This window comes from Montipora capricornis, chromosome 10 (assembly GCF_036669925.1).
Source record: "Montipora capricornis isolate CH-2021 chromosome 10, ASM3666992v2, whole genome shotgun sequence".
Lineage (NCBI taxonomy): Eukaryota > Metazoa > Cnidaria > Anthozoa > Scleractinia > Acroporidae > Montipora > Montipora capricornis.
In genome coordinates, this window is record NC_090892.1 from 71869360 (window position 1) to 71886209 (window position 16850).

General features: G+C 39.7%; 1 protein-coding gene and 1 long non-coding RNA gene across 2 annotated transcripts in view; one reads left to right on the forward strand and one right to left on the reverse strand.

Moving 5' to 3' along the window:
* The first annotated feature begins 3894 nt into the window (after positions 1-3894).
* On the forward strand, positions 3895-14794 carry LOC138022028 (uncharacterized). The gene is made up of 2 exons (XM_068869050.1): positions 3895-4055; positions 13379-14794. The coding sequence occupies exons 1-2, from the start codon at positions 3992-3994 to the stop codon at positions 14680-14682; spliced, it is 1368 nt and encodes a 455-aa protein (XP_068725151.1). The 5' UTR covers positions 3895-3991; the 3' UTR covers positions 14683-14794.
* The window catches only part of LOC138022031 (uncharacterized), a 19522-nt gene continuing 8037 nt past the window's right edge, over positions 5366-16850 (reverse strand). Inside the window, exons 2-3 of the long non-coding RNA XR_011126507.1 lie at positions 13108-13180; positions 5366-5492 (exon numbers count right to left, since the gene is read on the reverse strand). This is a non-coding gene — a long non-coding RNA (uncharacterized lncRNA). The remainder of the gene's footprint in view (positions 5493-13107; positions 13181-16850) is intronic.

The window sequence follows — 16850 nt, forward strand, 5'->3', positions numbered from 1 at the left end:
ACTTCCGACGTTGGCTTGCTCTGGTAACACTTGGAGTTGACGTGCGTAACTCTTACATAAAAAAATGCCGTAACTCCTCTTGCCCAGAACCCTCCCGGCTTTGATGTCCAACCTTGCCTCAGAACTTGTAACAGCGCTCCTCAAATGAAATCGCTAATTGTCCAGGGGTTGAAGGCGTGGTTCGATTTGACATTATTGCAGATCTTGTCGATGAATGTCGTTAACAAGTTCCGTACACCATCATGTCTCTGCGCTACAAACCCCCCCTTTTTACAAGAGAGGGCGTGGCCAACGGTGAATTTATCCCCACATACGCAATGACTTGGTAGATCGACTAAGGGCAGGTCATAACGCAAGCGTAGCGAGTCTCTGAACTCTTGCTTGTTCAGGGCTAAACCCTGGTCTGCGAGGGGCATCGCATTTAGCCAAGAACTTGCGCCCTTGTCTCTCGATTGATTGACCAGTCGCAGCAGGTCTGGGGAGAGGCTTGAATCGATACTATCCACTTTCTCTTTGGTACTTGCTCTCTTAAGTAATTGTTGATGCCTCTTTAGCTCCTCCATAGATCTTTCTCCTGGCACCATGATGGAACTCTGTGATGTCATAGAATCTACGTGCGCGGTGGTTAATAGTCTTGAGGCAGCAAACTGCTGCGGTGCCTCGGATCTCAGATCAGGAATGCCTAGACCCCCTCGACCCGTTGCTAAGGTAGCAAGTCTGCGCACCTCGTTAGGGAGAGGCTCTGATTGACCGAACAAACTTGGAAGTAGTAAATCCTCAATCACCTCCTGGACTGGGTCGACATAATCTTCGAACGATCCTATCGTGCGCATGAAGTAGGTGAACTTCGACTTGTAGCCTTTTGTGAAAGCAATGTACGCTGCATGAGGCTGGCTCTTCGCTCTTTCAGAAAGACGTTCGATTTCCTCTTTCCATGCCCAAACCTTCTCCTCACAATACTGATCTTTGTATTCTTGCGACGCAATAACTGCTCCCAGATGGCGCTGACCTTTAGTCGTTATGTTGACTTCCTCTCCAAACACCCTCTTTGCTTCCTTTGCAAGTTCCCCAGACTTCACAATAAGCCAGCTCTTTGACCCATTCACAAAGTATCCAAACTTTTGTCCTTCCTTACTCAAATGCTTGTACCAGTTATGCAACTGCACAATACTCCCCCCTCCAGCTGAGTCGTCTGCTAGCCACACCTGTTTAACCAATAGGCAGTGGTCCCTCAATTTCTGAATCATTATAGATGTATTAAGTGCGTACCATGGCATTGCTAGCGGATCTCCTTGTGTGGTGCCTTCTCGAGAAAGTATTTCACCTCCCCCGCAGATAAACAGTCTAGATGGGCTTCTATACGTGTTAATAACATAGAGCGCCATTTCTTTGCACATGATCTGGATATTGTGTAAAGCCACTGACCTATTCATTTGGTTAAAAGCGTTCCTAGCATCAATTAACAATATTCCATCTGTTCCTTCTTCAACAAACACTTGACTCATTGCGTGGATCGCAGCCCCCGCTCCTGCGTTATGACCAGCGCAGACTTGTAGGGGACCTGCCGCTTCTTTTATTTCCTCCTTTAAGAAACCGCTGACCGTTTTCCCCACTATTCTCCTTAGTACCTCTCCAACGCCAATTGGTCTGATTCCCGGGTTCTTATCGAGCGGGATAAGCCTGCAGGACGTAAACGCTTCAACTAAGGATGGGTGGTACAATTTACTTAACAGATTTCTTGTGAAAACAGCTAACTCTTCTCTCAGAATTTTACCCTCGGTCTTAAAGTTCTTAGAGCATAGGATTCTCTTATACACGCAGCTCTGCGTCCATTCCAGATGGTCCGGCTGAGCCCTTGGTTTTACTTGCTGAGTTGTAGATCGATTCTTCGTCTATGAGGTCGTAAGCATTTGCCGGAATATAATCAATTGGGCCGTGTAACAAACTCTCCTCTGCGATATCAGCTGCCGCTGGGTGCTTGTCCTGTAGCCCTTGCAGGACATCTGGCGATAGGTCGAGCAGACCGGACGAGCTCTCGTTATCTAGGAGTTTCATTGCCGCTGTCAATTTTCCTTACAGAACCTGACTTTCTAGGTTTCTTGGAATTCACAAATTTCCCTTGAAAAAACCTCACTTCTTTAAGCAGCAAATTAAGATCCCTTTGTTTCCAGAGTGCTAATCGACGCTCTATTGCTTCGCTATGCTTTTGGAAGTAGCGGATGGTTTTTGCAAGATCAAAGTTGGGAGCACCATGAATGCTTTAAGAGCAACCGAGTTCAAGTCAGAGTCTGAATAAAATTGCTTAATCCAGAAGGTTCATTCTTCAATGAAACTCTTCCCTGCGAGGCCCGATGGAACATTGAATATATTCCTCCTGTAGTGGACGAATTCATCGTAAACATCATTGACAGTATTACAGAAACATGCGTAACTAATACTGCCCCAAGTTTTGTTCTTTATTTCAGAGGGAAGCACATCATAATCCGGCAAATTTGGCTTGATTTGATTTTTGGTGTTTTGATCCGTGCAAGTAGCAACCTGTCCCCGGGGAGCTCTTTGATCAGCAATGTCGGAAGAAATATGCAAATTCGAACCTTCAACCACATTCACATTTCATAAATTTTCACCTTCGCATTTGGCGGGTTCGATACTTTCAGTTTGTGACAACATAGATGCACCAACCTCTTCAGTTTCGTCTAAAGTAGTTGAAGAGTCGCCTCTGGCACTTATTTGTGGGTTTTCATCCGTTATCGCTGCTGCGTGGTCGCGAAGATTCTGCGCTGATAACCCCAAGTTCTCGTATCCCAAGTCTTCCCATAGATCTTTCAAAATGCGCATATATCCTTCCTTGCGTCCGTTCTGGAAGCATGGCGGGTTGCTTGAGCTTTTTAACTTTAAGGCTTTTTCCTTGCATTCTAGTTTATCTTGATTCATCCTGTCAGTCCATTTTAGCCTTCCTGGTTTTCCCGCAAGCGACCGACCTGCAGCCGCCGCCATGCTTCGCCGCCGATTATTATTATTATTATTGCTACCATATCTTGGATAAGGGCGAAGGTATCCTTTGCCATTCTACGATCAGCCTTGCTGTGTCTCAGAGGAACCAGGAGAAAGAGAAGAGCAGCCAATATATCTGACATTGACATTACATCGGAAAGTGCGCAAGCCAGAATTTAAGTAGTAACTTTTTTGTCAATCCGAATTATTTTAGATAGTTTTTTTATTTTTTTTTATCTTTTTGAGGCTTTTTATAATTGTTATTAGTAGTGTTTTTAGATAGTCATTTTTCGACAATTCTCTTTTGTATACAAGAAGAATGTGCATAGGGTATATATTTTAATATTCATATTTTTGAATCTGTAAATAGTCTATGAATAAAATATTATTATTATTATTATCATTATTATTATTATTATCGTAATCATTAAAAGCTCTTGTTCATCTGTAAAGCACGTAGTTCATATTTTTCTATGCGGTTTGCAAAGAGTTGTCATAGAACAAAAGAAAAGAGCAAAGGCAAAATATTAGTTGTTCTTAACTCTGAGATCCAAGCTTGGGCGAGTGCGATCGCATTAGCGTGAAACTCAGACACGCTTTCCAGAGGCCAACAAGATGCCCTGGGGGAGAGGATGTGCAGTAAATTATCGAAAACCCGTGAGGCTCAGTACCTGGAAACCGCGGCAAAATTCCCACTCCAGAAGACAAGATTCATGATTTCCGGTTCTGATATTCGACTTTTGCATGTTAAAGCTTGGCTTTTTAATTAGCTTGTTTTTAGGAAAAGGAAAGTCCTACGGTTTCTTTTCTATTATTGACTTTGTCTGAAGGCCTTTACTCTTAAACCGGAAGTGGCTGTAAAATGTGTCAAAGTGAGGCTAGGTTAGATTATATTTATAGTTGACATCTGCATGGCCCGAAATTTAGTGCTATCGTCTGACTGAAAAGCGGCGGGCAACGAACAGGATATTGCAGGTTTGATTTCTCTTTCACGATCATGCCTCGATCGTTTCTCGTGAAGAGGCGAAAAAGCGAGGATACTAAATCTGCGATAAGTTCTGGTAAGTTGCTAAAAGGTTAGATTATTTCCTCAAAATCCACACGTGTTTTTAAGCGGTGCGTGATGTTCGCGTTTGGTCTCTTGGGGTCGAAGGGAGTGCAAGTATCGTTATGTTAAAATGTCCCAAATCTACGACAAATTATACAGAAAAAAAAATCTACGAAATCGTGGAGCAATCTCATTCGAAAGGGGACATTTCTTTAATTAATTCAAGCTTGTTCAAATTGCTTACGGTATCATTACTTGGCTCTGCATATTATCAGCAAAAGTATGGGAACCCAAGGACGCCGCACGAAGCCAGAGCTTTTCCGTGCGTATATTTTCGAGCTTTGACACTCTTTATACGGACGGGGATTTAAATGGTTTTCTTAGCATAAAACGGGTTTTTTTATCTTCATAAATATCCTTCAGGACTTTTTCTTATTTCCATTATTGCAAGTAACAGTAATTTTAGCACACACACCTGGGAGACGGTTGGCAGATGTTTTGCAAAGTGGCGATTTTCTGTTTGAATTTCCACAGCTTCAAAAAGGGACTTGACTGAGTAAAAATCGCATTTATTTTTGCAGCCTTAACGGGGTTTCCATTTACTTGTAAACAGTGTTCATGGTTGAAACCTAGCAACTCAACCCAAAAAGCGCTGGAAATGTTGTTTTTTGAATTTACCCATAAATTAAAACGGTTCTGTAAACATATGAAACCTTATGTCACAGCTGTTCTGGGGAGATTGAAATGGATGACAAAAATACAAACAACCTCACAGGAAAAATAATATAAATAAAGTCACAGGAGAGGAGAATTTGTAAAAATTCAATTCAAGCTCTGAGGCTTCATTTACAGAAAGCATAACAGGGATTTCCAAGATAAATGAAATTAACAGTATGTAGCGCGGGAAATGTTAATGAAACCTAGGGTTAACCCACCGTGTTTCTCCACAATTCAATGCCATATGCTCTCAACCATTGCCGATAAAAAGAAAAGTTATTAATTTTAATCAAAGGGGCGACGAGATGAGAGTGCATTAGCCTCAAAATTAAAGACAAGGGCTTTTGAACCATCTGGTACAGATGATTTACGATCGGCGATTGCAGAAGATAATGGGAAAAAAAGGCCGCTCATATAAAGGAAGATTTTCCAGCGCGCGGCTGGGTTAACACTGTTTATATTCCTGTCTGTGATTTGTTATGATTTCAGAGGAATAAATACAACTTTTGTAAGGATGTACGCTGTAAGATTGGACCTCATCGTTGTCCAAAAGGCAGATATAAAAGATACGCTAATGATATTTAAGAAATACGAATGAAACCGAATAAAAATTGAAGACGGAAAATCACACACTGCCGAATGAATGCATGTGAAAATATACTTTTACTTTACGTCCGTTGCTTTCTGTCAAGGTGTATTAAATGCCCTCGCTTCCATTTCTTTAGCTATGAATCTAAAATCGAATCAAAAGCAAAAATTAATGTCATGAATGATGGTGCCAATTTTAGTTATCTTCCCCCTTAAAACAGGAACAATTTGCCAATCCGAACAAAAGACTCTTTTCTTCTTTATTTTTCTCAAGGAAAATCTAAATGAAAGATAAATAATTTTTGTTGAAATTCAAAGGCTATTCTTTTGTCTGGAAACAGATGTTCACTACATGTTCCAAAACAAGGCTGCATCTTATAGCGAACGACGGCTTATTGTTTTTCTCTGCATTTTCAATCGAAATTGAGCGCAAACTTTTAAAAATAACACGACATTTCCCCATGCAATCATGCAAGGAGCGACATATAAGTCCCAAAAACTCCAGAAAAATTCGAAAAATCGTTGTGTTTGGAATAACGATCAACTGGGGTGAAGATCAAAAGGAAATTCAGGAAAAAGCTCAGAAACAACTGCGCCACCAAGAGACCATTCTTCACTTTTTTTTAACAACGGAAAGCCTTATTATACGAAAAAGCTATTTGTGTTTTCGGGCAACACAGATGTGAAATCGATTCTGTTCGGTTTCTATGTGATGCGAACTTCACTGACAAATGAATTCAGTCTGCCGGTCAATACTAGCAATTCGAGGAATGCCTATTTTCGATAACGCTTCGCAAATTAAAACAGCTGGGTCCAAAATAGACTTCTTCAAATGGCTTTTTGGTAGTGAAATGCTTCTTTATGATCGCTAAACTGGGTAATGGACTTGTCAGTTAAACAAGTCGCCGAAGCAAAACAATAGATTTCCGAATCGCAAACGATTCCAGTTGATACTGCAGTTGTCTCTCGTTCTTCCAGATGGATTTTCTTCAGGTACAGCAATATTCTCTTACATCTGGCATTTCCTGCCGTTTTTCAACGCGAACGTCGAGTTCTCCTGCAGTTTGAAATGCGCATTTAAAACAGCAAGGGCTTGTAAAAAGATCCTTGGAAAACAGATATCGCACTTTGTTAAATAATAACCTTGCTCACAGGGTTTACTCGATTACGGCTTTGCTGCCACCAATAAAACGAAGCGCATTAAACTCCCCTTCAAAATGGAAGGTATTCCATTTTCAAAGCCGTATGTTGAGGTTATCAGGTTAACCTTGCGACTGGAATTTTTCACGCTCAAAGATCGTAGTTTTTTTCGGATAAGGAATATTATCGCTTTGGAAAGACGTTTGTGTTTTGTGAGCAGCATCTGCCTCGGCGTCGAGGATACCGGTCCCCTTAAAGACTGACTTTCTTCCCGAAAACTTTTCGAGCTTCATGAATTTTGAATATACAATGCCGAACTGATTGTTCTCTGAAAACTTTTTAAAGGACAATAAATTGTAAAAGATCCGCCTCGGCTTTTTTACATGACAGGAAGATGTACTGTTTAGTTTAATCTTTTTAATTAAATGACTCATTGCTAAGTGCCCGCACCTGTTTTTGCGACCAAAAATGCACAATTGATCAATTCACGCGCAATGTGCTCCGTTTCGAGACTGTGTGATCACGTGATCGTGTGCACTACTTGAACCGAAGGTAAGAGCAGGTGCCGCCGGAATCTCCCAGTTTTCTTGCTTTATAAACAATTTGTTCACCACGTTTAAAATTTATCTCAAATAAGCTCGACTATCGAGTACCCAAGACCTTGGTGTGCCCCCCTATCTTGATCTCAATCAGCTGGGTTACAGGGATCTTCTCACACAACTTAACCTATTGCAGATGGTGAATACGCCAGCAAGAAAGGCCAAATTTTAGATGTTTTTATTACTAATGTCCCACATTTTTGGAGAAAAGTATCGGTCGCTCAAGGACTTGTTCGATCTGACCACTCTGTGGTCCTGAGGCTGGTTCCTGAAAGGTGTAATAACTCTATTCCAGGAATAAATGAGCTGGCATAAGGCATATTTATCCCTGGAATAGAGTTATTACACCTTTCAGGAACCGGCCCCTGGTGTATCCCAGAATCCCATTTAAGGCTGAAAGGAAAACCGTGACGCTTAGAGATGTACGTGATCATCATAAACTAGAAATGGATGACTTGTTGAAGTATCAAAACTGACATAATGTATCGATATTCTTTCCACATCATCAAATCCATGCTTGATGAGTGTTTCCCAGGTATATCAGTGCGAGTGTCTAATAGGGACCTCTACACTTACACTAAAAACTTACTAAAGCAGCGACGAAAATTGATTCTGCGCAATAGTAAGGGTATTTTTTAGTTTGATTGAAATTCAAACTCTTCCGGAAAAAAATTAATAAGTCAAGTTCAGGCTCGGGTTGGTCGAAGCATGGTTAGCGCTAACCTCTTAAAGTGCCCCTGTGACCAAAAATCAATTCATATTTTTCTTTCGATTTCAAAACTATGTTAACAAAACACTAAGTGACCCACGTTTTAAGCTTTGATTTCAAAAAGAAACCGCTTTATTTTAACTGTAATTTTCCTATTTAATGGTCCGCCATTACTAACATTATGTTCTTGAGAGAGCTGGATCGAGGAGAAAATGACAACAAAGGCTCACTAGTTTAAGAATGCAGTACGTGTGTACGCCGCAGAATTAATATGCAGCACGGGGGTTTTGGGCTTTCAGACTTTTAAACCCACGCTTTGCATATATAATAAACTGCGTTCACACGCTGAAATTTTAAGCTAGTGAGCCTCTGACGTCACTTTTCCCTGGATCCAACCGTCTGAGGTCCAATCGGTCAAGTAAGATTCCTGCTCTAACTGTTTCCTGTGTTACCAAGCGTCTACTTAAAGTTGGAATCCCGTACTGGACTTGGAAAGAGTTTGCTTATGACCTTTCTCCTGATGTCACCCACATCTCTATTAACTGCTCTTCGGAGAATCACACTGTGCCTGATCTGTGGAAGCTGGCTAACATAACATCCTTGCCTGAGTCCAACTTTAAAAATTGCACACAGTTGCGGCCCATTTCGTTGAGTAATGTAATAATCAGGGTTTTTGAACGCCTTGCCTACAGATAAGAATTATCGCAGTATGTGGAATAATTTCCTTGGTCTTAACCAGTTTGCGTACCGCAAAGTCCACAATACGAATATGGCTTTAAGGTCTCGGCAAAGGCAAATTTGGGCGTCTCGCTCAATTTTTGTTTTTGTTGTTGTTGCAAATCTTGAATCAATGGGCTGTGAAGTATATTTTCCCGAAAAAAAATTCTGAAAAATTAATTTTTAAACCACTAAAATCGCTTTTCTTTGTTTCCCGCCATAATCTGCGCGCGAAAATTGATTGACGTTTCATGTCAATCACACGTCAAAGGATTGGGTGTCAATTGACAGCCTTCACACGCGATCTGCTACCTTAGTACGTGCCCGAACGCTAATTGGCTCAGCATAATTGGCTTTCAAGTAGGGGGCGGAGTTATTCAGCACGAACTTCAAGCTCGATTTTCTAGCAGTTTATTTTGACGCCAATATTATAACTTCTCGAACCTCCTGTCCCGACGGGTTTTAAGATATCGCTTTCAAATTTTCAGTTTTAAAAGATAATTGTACTACTTCAAATACCGCTTGAGGAATTTTTCGTTTGTCATCGGACACTGATTTCATGGCACTTTTTCTGCCCAAATTAAGTGTGAGATGAGAGTTTCGATTTTGGTGCGTGATATTTCCTTCAATTGTTAACAATGTAACGTATTATTATTCAATACATTGTGACAATGTTTAAATATGGTCATAGTGCGCTCAATATTCGTCGTGCGTACTTAACGTACATAAACGTAGAAAATTGTGCTTTGTCATCAATGTGTTGAATAATAAAACAATTATCATACTCAATCTTGCGGAATATCGCCTGATTTTAGCCAACTCGGCCTACGGCGTCGTCGGCTAAGTACCAGGCCAGGGCTCGACACTAACGGTTGCCAACTAGCCACAGCCTCGTGAAATGTCAGTTTTCGCTAGTAGATTTTGAGCTGCACTAGCCATTGGGGCTGGTAAAGATTATGAAGAAGTGGAGCTCTGGACGAAAACAAAAATGAAAATTATTTCTTACGTATAAGGTAAAAGGAGAGAATGGAAAATAACAACAGAAACTGGGAGCGGATTCTATGGAATTTACTGCCTTTGAAAACGATAAGTTGAAAAAAAAAACTGAAGAGGAAACCAACGCGGATTACAGTTTTCCCACGCCACGTTGCGAACGATTAATCACGAGTGAAATCATGCGGAACTTCTCGGCTGCTGTTTCCATATGCGCGTAACTCCGTCGCAAACAATCGCAAGCACCTTCCGAGAGCTTGATCACAAACAGTTTGCGTAAATGGAAACACCTTTTACGTTCATCGCCGATAATCGCCGATGATCGCAAACAAGACGCAAGAGATAGAAATTGTTCTATTGTTACGTCTTGTTGGCGACGAGTAGCAATGCAAAAGCGAGGAAACAACGATATGGAAACACAATCGTAAACTGTTTCAGATTGTTTGCGATCAACCGACGATATTTTTGTGCACGTAATACGTTTTGACGAATTAGAGGCAAGTATATGAAAATTTATGTCGTCCGAGTACGATTGTGGCAACGACGATAATCCTCAAAACAGTGTGAATTAATGAATATCGTAGGGGAATATCCTGCCAAATATACCTATAGTAAAGTTCTTGATCACAAAGAGCCAGTTCCTACAGTATAATTAATACTGGCTATGATGCAGCCGTTGCTGCTCCTCGAAAATGTATCGGACCCAGAATCGGTGACGTCTCTTTACCCTTCCTCTCTGCCTTCTTCTTCGCGACAACTCCAACTTAAAAAGTTGAACACGAAGCAAAAACTAATTCTGCTTTAATTTCTGCGCCCTTTTCTTACGATATCACGAGATCAAGTTACGTAAAGCAATCACGCATATGGAAAAGAGGATCGCAAACACAAACACAAAAAGTGACAGTGTTTGCGATCGAGCCAACGCAAACTGTTTGGGACTGTTTGCGACCTTGTTACCTGTATATGGAAAGAGGTCACGAATTTGTTTAGAAATTGAATCCAAATATAATTTATTTCAACTTAAAAAAGAAAGAGACAATATCGAGCGACTTATCTCGTTTACTAGGAATGGTGAAACTCACATAAAAAGAGAGAAAATCTGCTCGCAAGCACTGTGGCCGCCGAATATTAATTGACTCCGAAAAATATTCAAGCATTAAACGCACAGATTGCTGTTTGAAACTATTAAAAATAAAATCTTATATGAGGGCAAGTCTGTCCTTCCGAACTTCCTTTATATAGAATTTAATATAATTATTATTTTCCCGCATTCCGCTGCTTTTGTGCTTCATCCGTAGAATGGCGCTTTCAGGTTAAAATTTCAATCGCAAAAATAGCTCTAATCAAAGGAAAATCCTTTCCACAGACTTCCAAACGAGCAGTTTAGTTTTATGTACGGCCTATTTCTTAATTTAAACTCTATTCTTCGTTTTCCATACCCCGGTGCATTGCATGGTGAGTTGCAAAGTTTTGGCAATGGTTCTGTGAGAATTGCGCTCAAGGCCACGAAACTTTGCCTTCGTGAGAAAAATACGAAAAGCCGTACACTTCAGCACATTTGCGCCACTGTTGCGAGGATGGGATATGAGAATATGAGAAAATTTACTAAAAGCGCGAGTTGTGCTTGCAAATGCGGTAATTTTTTCGTGATAGTTTTTACAAATGAATGAAACTGCACATGACGAGACTGGCTAGTGCAAATTTGGATTTGGCTCGTGAAATCAGACCTAATACTAGCCACTGGGCTAGTGAGCTAAAAAGTTAGTCTCGAGCCCTGCAGGCGATATTCCGCGCCATCTCGCAGGCAAGCGACCCAAGCCCCCACTCATTTTTCGCACGCATTTTTTTTCTCTTTCCCTGGAACAGGCTATAAAGCGAAGGGGAAAGAGCTTTTGCAGCAGACTCGGTCGTTCTGAGTTCGAGGCCTTAAAACTAAAAGGCAATATTAAATACCAAAAAAAAAACTTTATCCGAGTAATTCAATCTATTAGCTTTAATATGATATATAGTTTGACCACGGCCTTATGTGCAGACACGCACGAAGAGAATTAAGAATAAGATAGTTTGACCCTATACAAAAAATAGCGGCGCGACAATTTCACAGCTTTAGATGACCTCCTGCCACCAGAACGAACTATGGTTACGTTACGTAAGAGGCGTCACAACTGTATCATTACGTTTGTTAGAACTGAGCGTTTCAATGCTTGTTCTCTACAGTGTAGTTAGTTAAGTAATTAATTATACAAAAATTTGGTTTTATCAACGGAGTTGATAATGTAAATTGCCAACCGTACAGAGATTCTAAGAGCTGACGTTTCGAGCGTTAGCCCTTCGTCAGAGCGAATCGAGGAATTGTGGGTTACGTGTAGTTTTTATAGCAGAGTAGGAGCTACGCTATTGGTGGTAAAATGGCAACGTGAATAATAGGAATATATTAGTTAAATGAAAAGCGTTCGTTAATACCGTGAGGATTAAGGGTGCCGATTTGTAAGATAAATTTTTGTTTCAGATTCTTGCGGCTTTCCGTCGTACCTAGATGTAGGGAAAGGCCGCAGATAGGCATATGTTTTTTGGAGTGGTTAGGGAGATCAAAATGGCGAGCGACTGGCTTGGATGCATCCTTGTCATTCTTCTCTACATCGCTAAGGTGTTCGCGGAATCGGTCACCTAGTCGTCTACCTTTCTCGCCAATGTATAATTTATTGCATAAAATACAGGTTATGCAATAAATTACATTTGCGGAGGTACATATGAAACGATCGGTGATCTTAACAAATCGCTTAGGTCCCGATATCTTAATTAGTTGTCTGCATGACTTAATTTATATCATTGTAACTACACACGTTTGTTGTTTAGAGTGTTTTAATAAAGACCTTTATTATTCTTTAAGTAATGGGAGTGTAATAAAGACCTTTATTATTATTATTATTATTATTATTATTATTATTATTATTATCATTATCATTATCATTATCATTATCATTATCATTATCATTATCATTATTATTATTATCATTATTATTAAACTAGAGAATTTTATTTATAAAAAGCGGCGTAAAGTTACACTTATCCTATCTTGAAAGCATGAAATTCATAATACTCAAAGAAAGCTGCAAGATGGGAGTAAAAAGCGTCATTCTACCAGTGAACTAAAGTTAGCACCGCTCTTCTTCAAAAAGATCAGAAGCCACTTCTGTAACTTTGTATTCCGGAATGAATGAACGAATGAATGAATGATCTTTATGAAGTGTCAACTGTATTTAGCGCTGAAGCACTAATTGGTGACACTGTACAGAAATCGAATCAAACAACGATATCAAATCGTAGGTTGATTTTTTTAGGAGAGGGGAAAACCGGAGCAGTACCCGGAGAAAAACCTCTCAACGCAGAGTAAAGAACCAACAAACTGAACTCACATGCGGTGCCAATTCTGGGAATCGAACCCCGGGCAACATTGGCTTCATCCCAGCCTCTGGAATCATGGAATTTCATAACAAAGGAAAGAGAGTTCTTTATTTGTGCCCCCATCCCTAAACGACGGCATGTCTTTTGCCAGAGATCCAACTTCCATAGCGAATTTTAAAGTTTCGACTATGGCTTACCTGGATAAGCGCTAATGGAGTGTCTAAGAACTTTGCACGCCTATTCTTCAAATTGACTTAAAATGTCCCATCACTAAAAAGGAAATTTAATTATTAGTTCATTGTAAAACCTTTGTCTTGACAATGGAAATGAGCTGTGACAACAACACTCCCATTACTTAAAGAACGAGAGAACGATAGGCCGCTTGAACCTCTGCTGAAGTATAAACCTTTCATGACGATTGTTGAACAAAAACCTAATTTTAAAAACTACATTTGACTGTATTTTTAGATCTGTTGGATAACAACAACAGAAAAGCAATCAAAATCAACCAAGATCCTTTGCAGCCAGAAGCCCACTGTCAGACATGCATGCAGCCACACAGACAATTTCATCCTGCAGTTTTACGATTCAACTCACTTGACCGGACTCAGTCTGAATGGTATAATTCCAGTTTTTCAAAACTTCAATACAGAGCAGCAAGATTGTCTCACTCCTCCGAAAACTGTGTCAACATGGCAGCCGAAAATCCCTGCTTGGATCCTCACTGTTGTGAGTGCTTCAAAAAAACATTTGATCAGCATGCTACCTGTTTCTGCAGCAATCACCCCAAGCCAAATTTCCCACCAAGGATCACTCAACTAAACATTTTTCCATGGTGTAATAAAATGAACTCTGATGTCAGCTATCAGGGAGCTTGCTTGTCGAAAAATTGTCAACTCTCTTGTACATTATTACCTACAAGAAAAGACAGAAAAGACAGGAAAGACAGAGAACCACGAGAGGTATCCCACATAATGGATGACCATATATATCCACCTCAAACTGAAAAAAGAATGGATACTGCTGCAATAAAAGACTCAACAAAAAAAGCTGCCATAATTTTTGAAAATTCTCCTGAAAGGGATAATGGCAATGTCCTTTGCACAATTGTAAATAAAAAGACAATGATAACATCCTTTGATGGGGATAATACAGTAATTACCAAAGAAACATGCAATAGGAATACCTGTACTGAGTATTCCTATGAGTGTACAAACCAATTAAATGAGGCCAAAGATAAGGGAAAAAATAATTTGGAGACAAAGAAACATTCATCAAAAGTTACTCCTTTAGTAAAGATGACACAAGAATGTACTGAGTCAAAGGACAACAATGAACTTTGTAGTGATGTGGAAATGGAAACAGAAACCATGGATGTTCAAGAAGAACTATCCTTTAAAGCACTAAGGAAACCACAACACCCAAAATCAAAGAAAAGAAGAAAAGACGGAATAGCAAAGCCTTACAACACTAGAATGACAACATCTCGGCCACGGACATACAGTTCTGATTTTGTTATGCCCAGCGAGGAAGGAGAGTGGAAGGGGGAGAAAGATGGTTTCCCTGCGAAGGGTCGCCAAAGGTCAAAGCTAAACCGGCTTTTAGCAAACGAACATGAACGGCGAAGAGTGGCACAGTTAAATAGTGCATATCAGGACCTGAGACAGTTAATTCCTGGATATCAATGTGATACCAAACTCCCAAAGATAAAAATACTGAAATATGCAATTAATTACATTTCTCATCTAGATGACATTCTGGAGCAAGTGTAAGAAGAAGCAGCACAATAAATAGAGCTTTTGTTATCAAGGCAACTTGTCATACTAGTCACAAATTAAACGGTTGGGTTTACAATTTCAAACCTACAGTGTAACACTTGTTTAATTCTCCTGCATATTACTACAAAAAACTCATTTTTTACATATTTGCATACAGAACCTTGGATATTAAAGGAACTATCCACATTGAATTACTACTATTTTGTCTGCGGAAATTAGAGTTACAGCGGTGACTGAACGGCCTGAAAAGTGAATACGGAAATTAACAGGAACAGTACATGTTAATATCTAACTGGTAATATGCAAATAAATGGTTTTGACTAAACCTTGACTTTCCAAGATCAAAGCTTTCAGTTTTAATTTTCACAAAGACAGTTTAAAAAAAACATGGTGAGTTTCTTTATTATAATACCACTGGAGGAATTTTTAGATGATGGAAGCCAGACAGGACATACATTTGCATATTTTTCCATGAACTCTCATTAAATAGATGACATGATTGGCACAATCTGTAGACATTAGAGACCATGTTTCCTTGTGTGGTTCTAAGGAAGGCAAGCACTTGTACAGTATGGGTAAATACTATCGGTTACAAATAATGTGCTACTACAACCAGTGGCAGATCCAGACCTGGAGGTAAGGTGGGGACCCGCCCTCAAACATTTTGTTTTTGCCCTTTCACAGTTTTGGTGTTTTTTGTTTGTTTTTTTTATGTAATGTTTTCTTTTTTTGTTTTGTATTTTTATTTTATTTTTCTTTTTATTTGGGGGGGGGGGGGTAGGGGGGATACCCGGCCCCCACCCCTGGATCCACCACTGGCAACTAGAGACTAGTTGCTTGGTGATGGGCAAAAGGGCAACTGAAATGTCAGACTCCTAGGCAGGATTCAAACCTCTGACCTTCATAACACCAGTTGGATGCTCTACCCATTGAGCTACTAAGTTGTTTATCTAGGTCCTGATAGATGTTCAGGGCTAATGAAATTAAGGAAAAATCCAGTCTCAATTTTGCGACAAGATGCGAAAAGTTAGTTGCAATTTCGCAAATTTTAGAAATATTCATTCAGAAAATCGTTGCGCTGCATTGTGTTGTCAGCGGTGTACATGTAGCAAAACAAAATATGAGCCCACAATACTTGCATTTAAAGAAACCGCTGAAAATAGCAAATTATATCGAAGGGATGGAGTTGTGCACATAACACTGCAGCTAATTTCGCTACAATTATGCTATCTTAAGATTAAGAAAAAAGCTCACGACAAAAAACGAAATAATTTTGTCATTTCTTTATTAATTTTATTTTAGCAAAAGTAGCAGCAAAGTGGCCACTGCCAGCCCTTTTGTTTCAAAAGAGCGAAGGTGAAAACAAGTTGCAAATTTGCAACTTCTCCAGATATTTTAGTCGCAAAGGGAAAAAATCCAGACCCAAACTTAAAGGCGGCTGTATTGGTCACAATAATCAAGCCCGGATGTTGTGGTTCAAATAATTATTTTCTTGGTTTCAAAATTTTCAAACCAGTTCAAATTTTTTTTTTTAAAACTAATGTTCATTATAATAATCTGAAACAAAGGAAAAAGAAAACTGAATTATTATTTTTTTAAAACTGAACCAGGAAACATATGAACCACAACATGGACACTATATTGACTGTTCCTGAGTGACTGTTAGAGGGAGTAGAACCCAAAAATTCTCAAGAACTGTTACATAAAGCTATAAATCTGGATGCATCAGTCAAAAATAGTGAATGGTGAGTTGCAGATACTTGCTGGAATGTGTAATACCTGTGTTTTAACATACCCTGCCTACCATCCTTACAAGTTGCAGAACATGTGCATGCATAAAATAAAGTGAGGACATGACTGAAGATTACTGAGAATTAATCAGAATCCTAATTAAATCTGGAGGCATTCTACAGAAGAATGCCAGTTTGATCATTGCTGCGACCTCTGTCAGCTTTTCTATAAATTATCATCTAGAGCCACCCCTTTCACAAATGAACATTCTGTAAACCACTAACAGATTAATATTAATATTTTATAGTGCCTTCAGAGCTGATTTAATGAGTCAAAGTTAGATATCATGAATTTACTGTACATAACAAATGCCCAGATTAAGGTTTCATTAGTGAGGAGGTGGGGGGGGGGGGGGGGAGATTCTGAGTGCC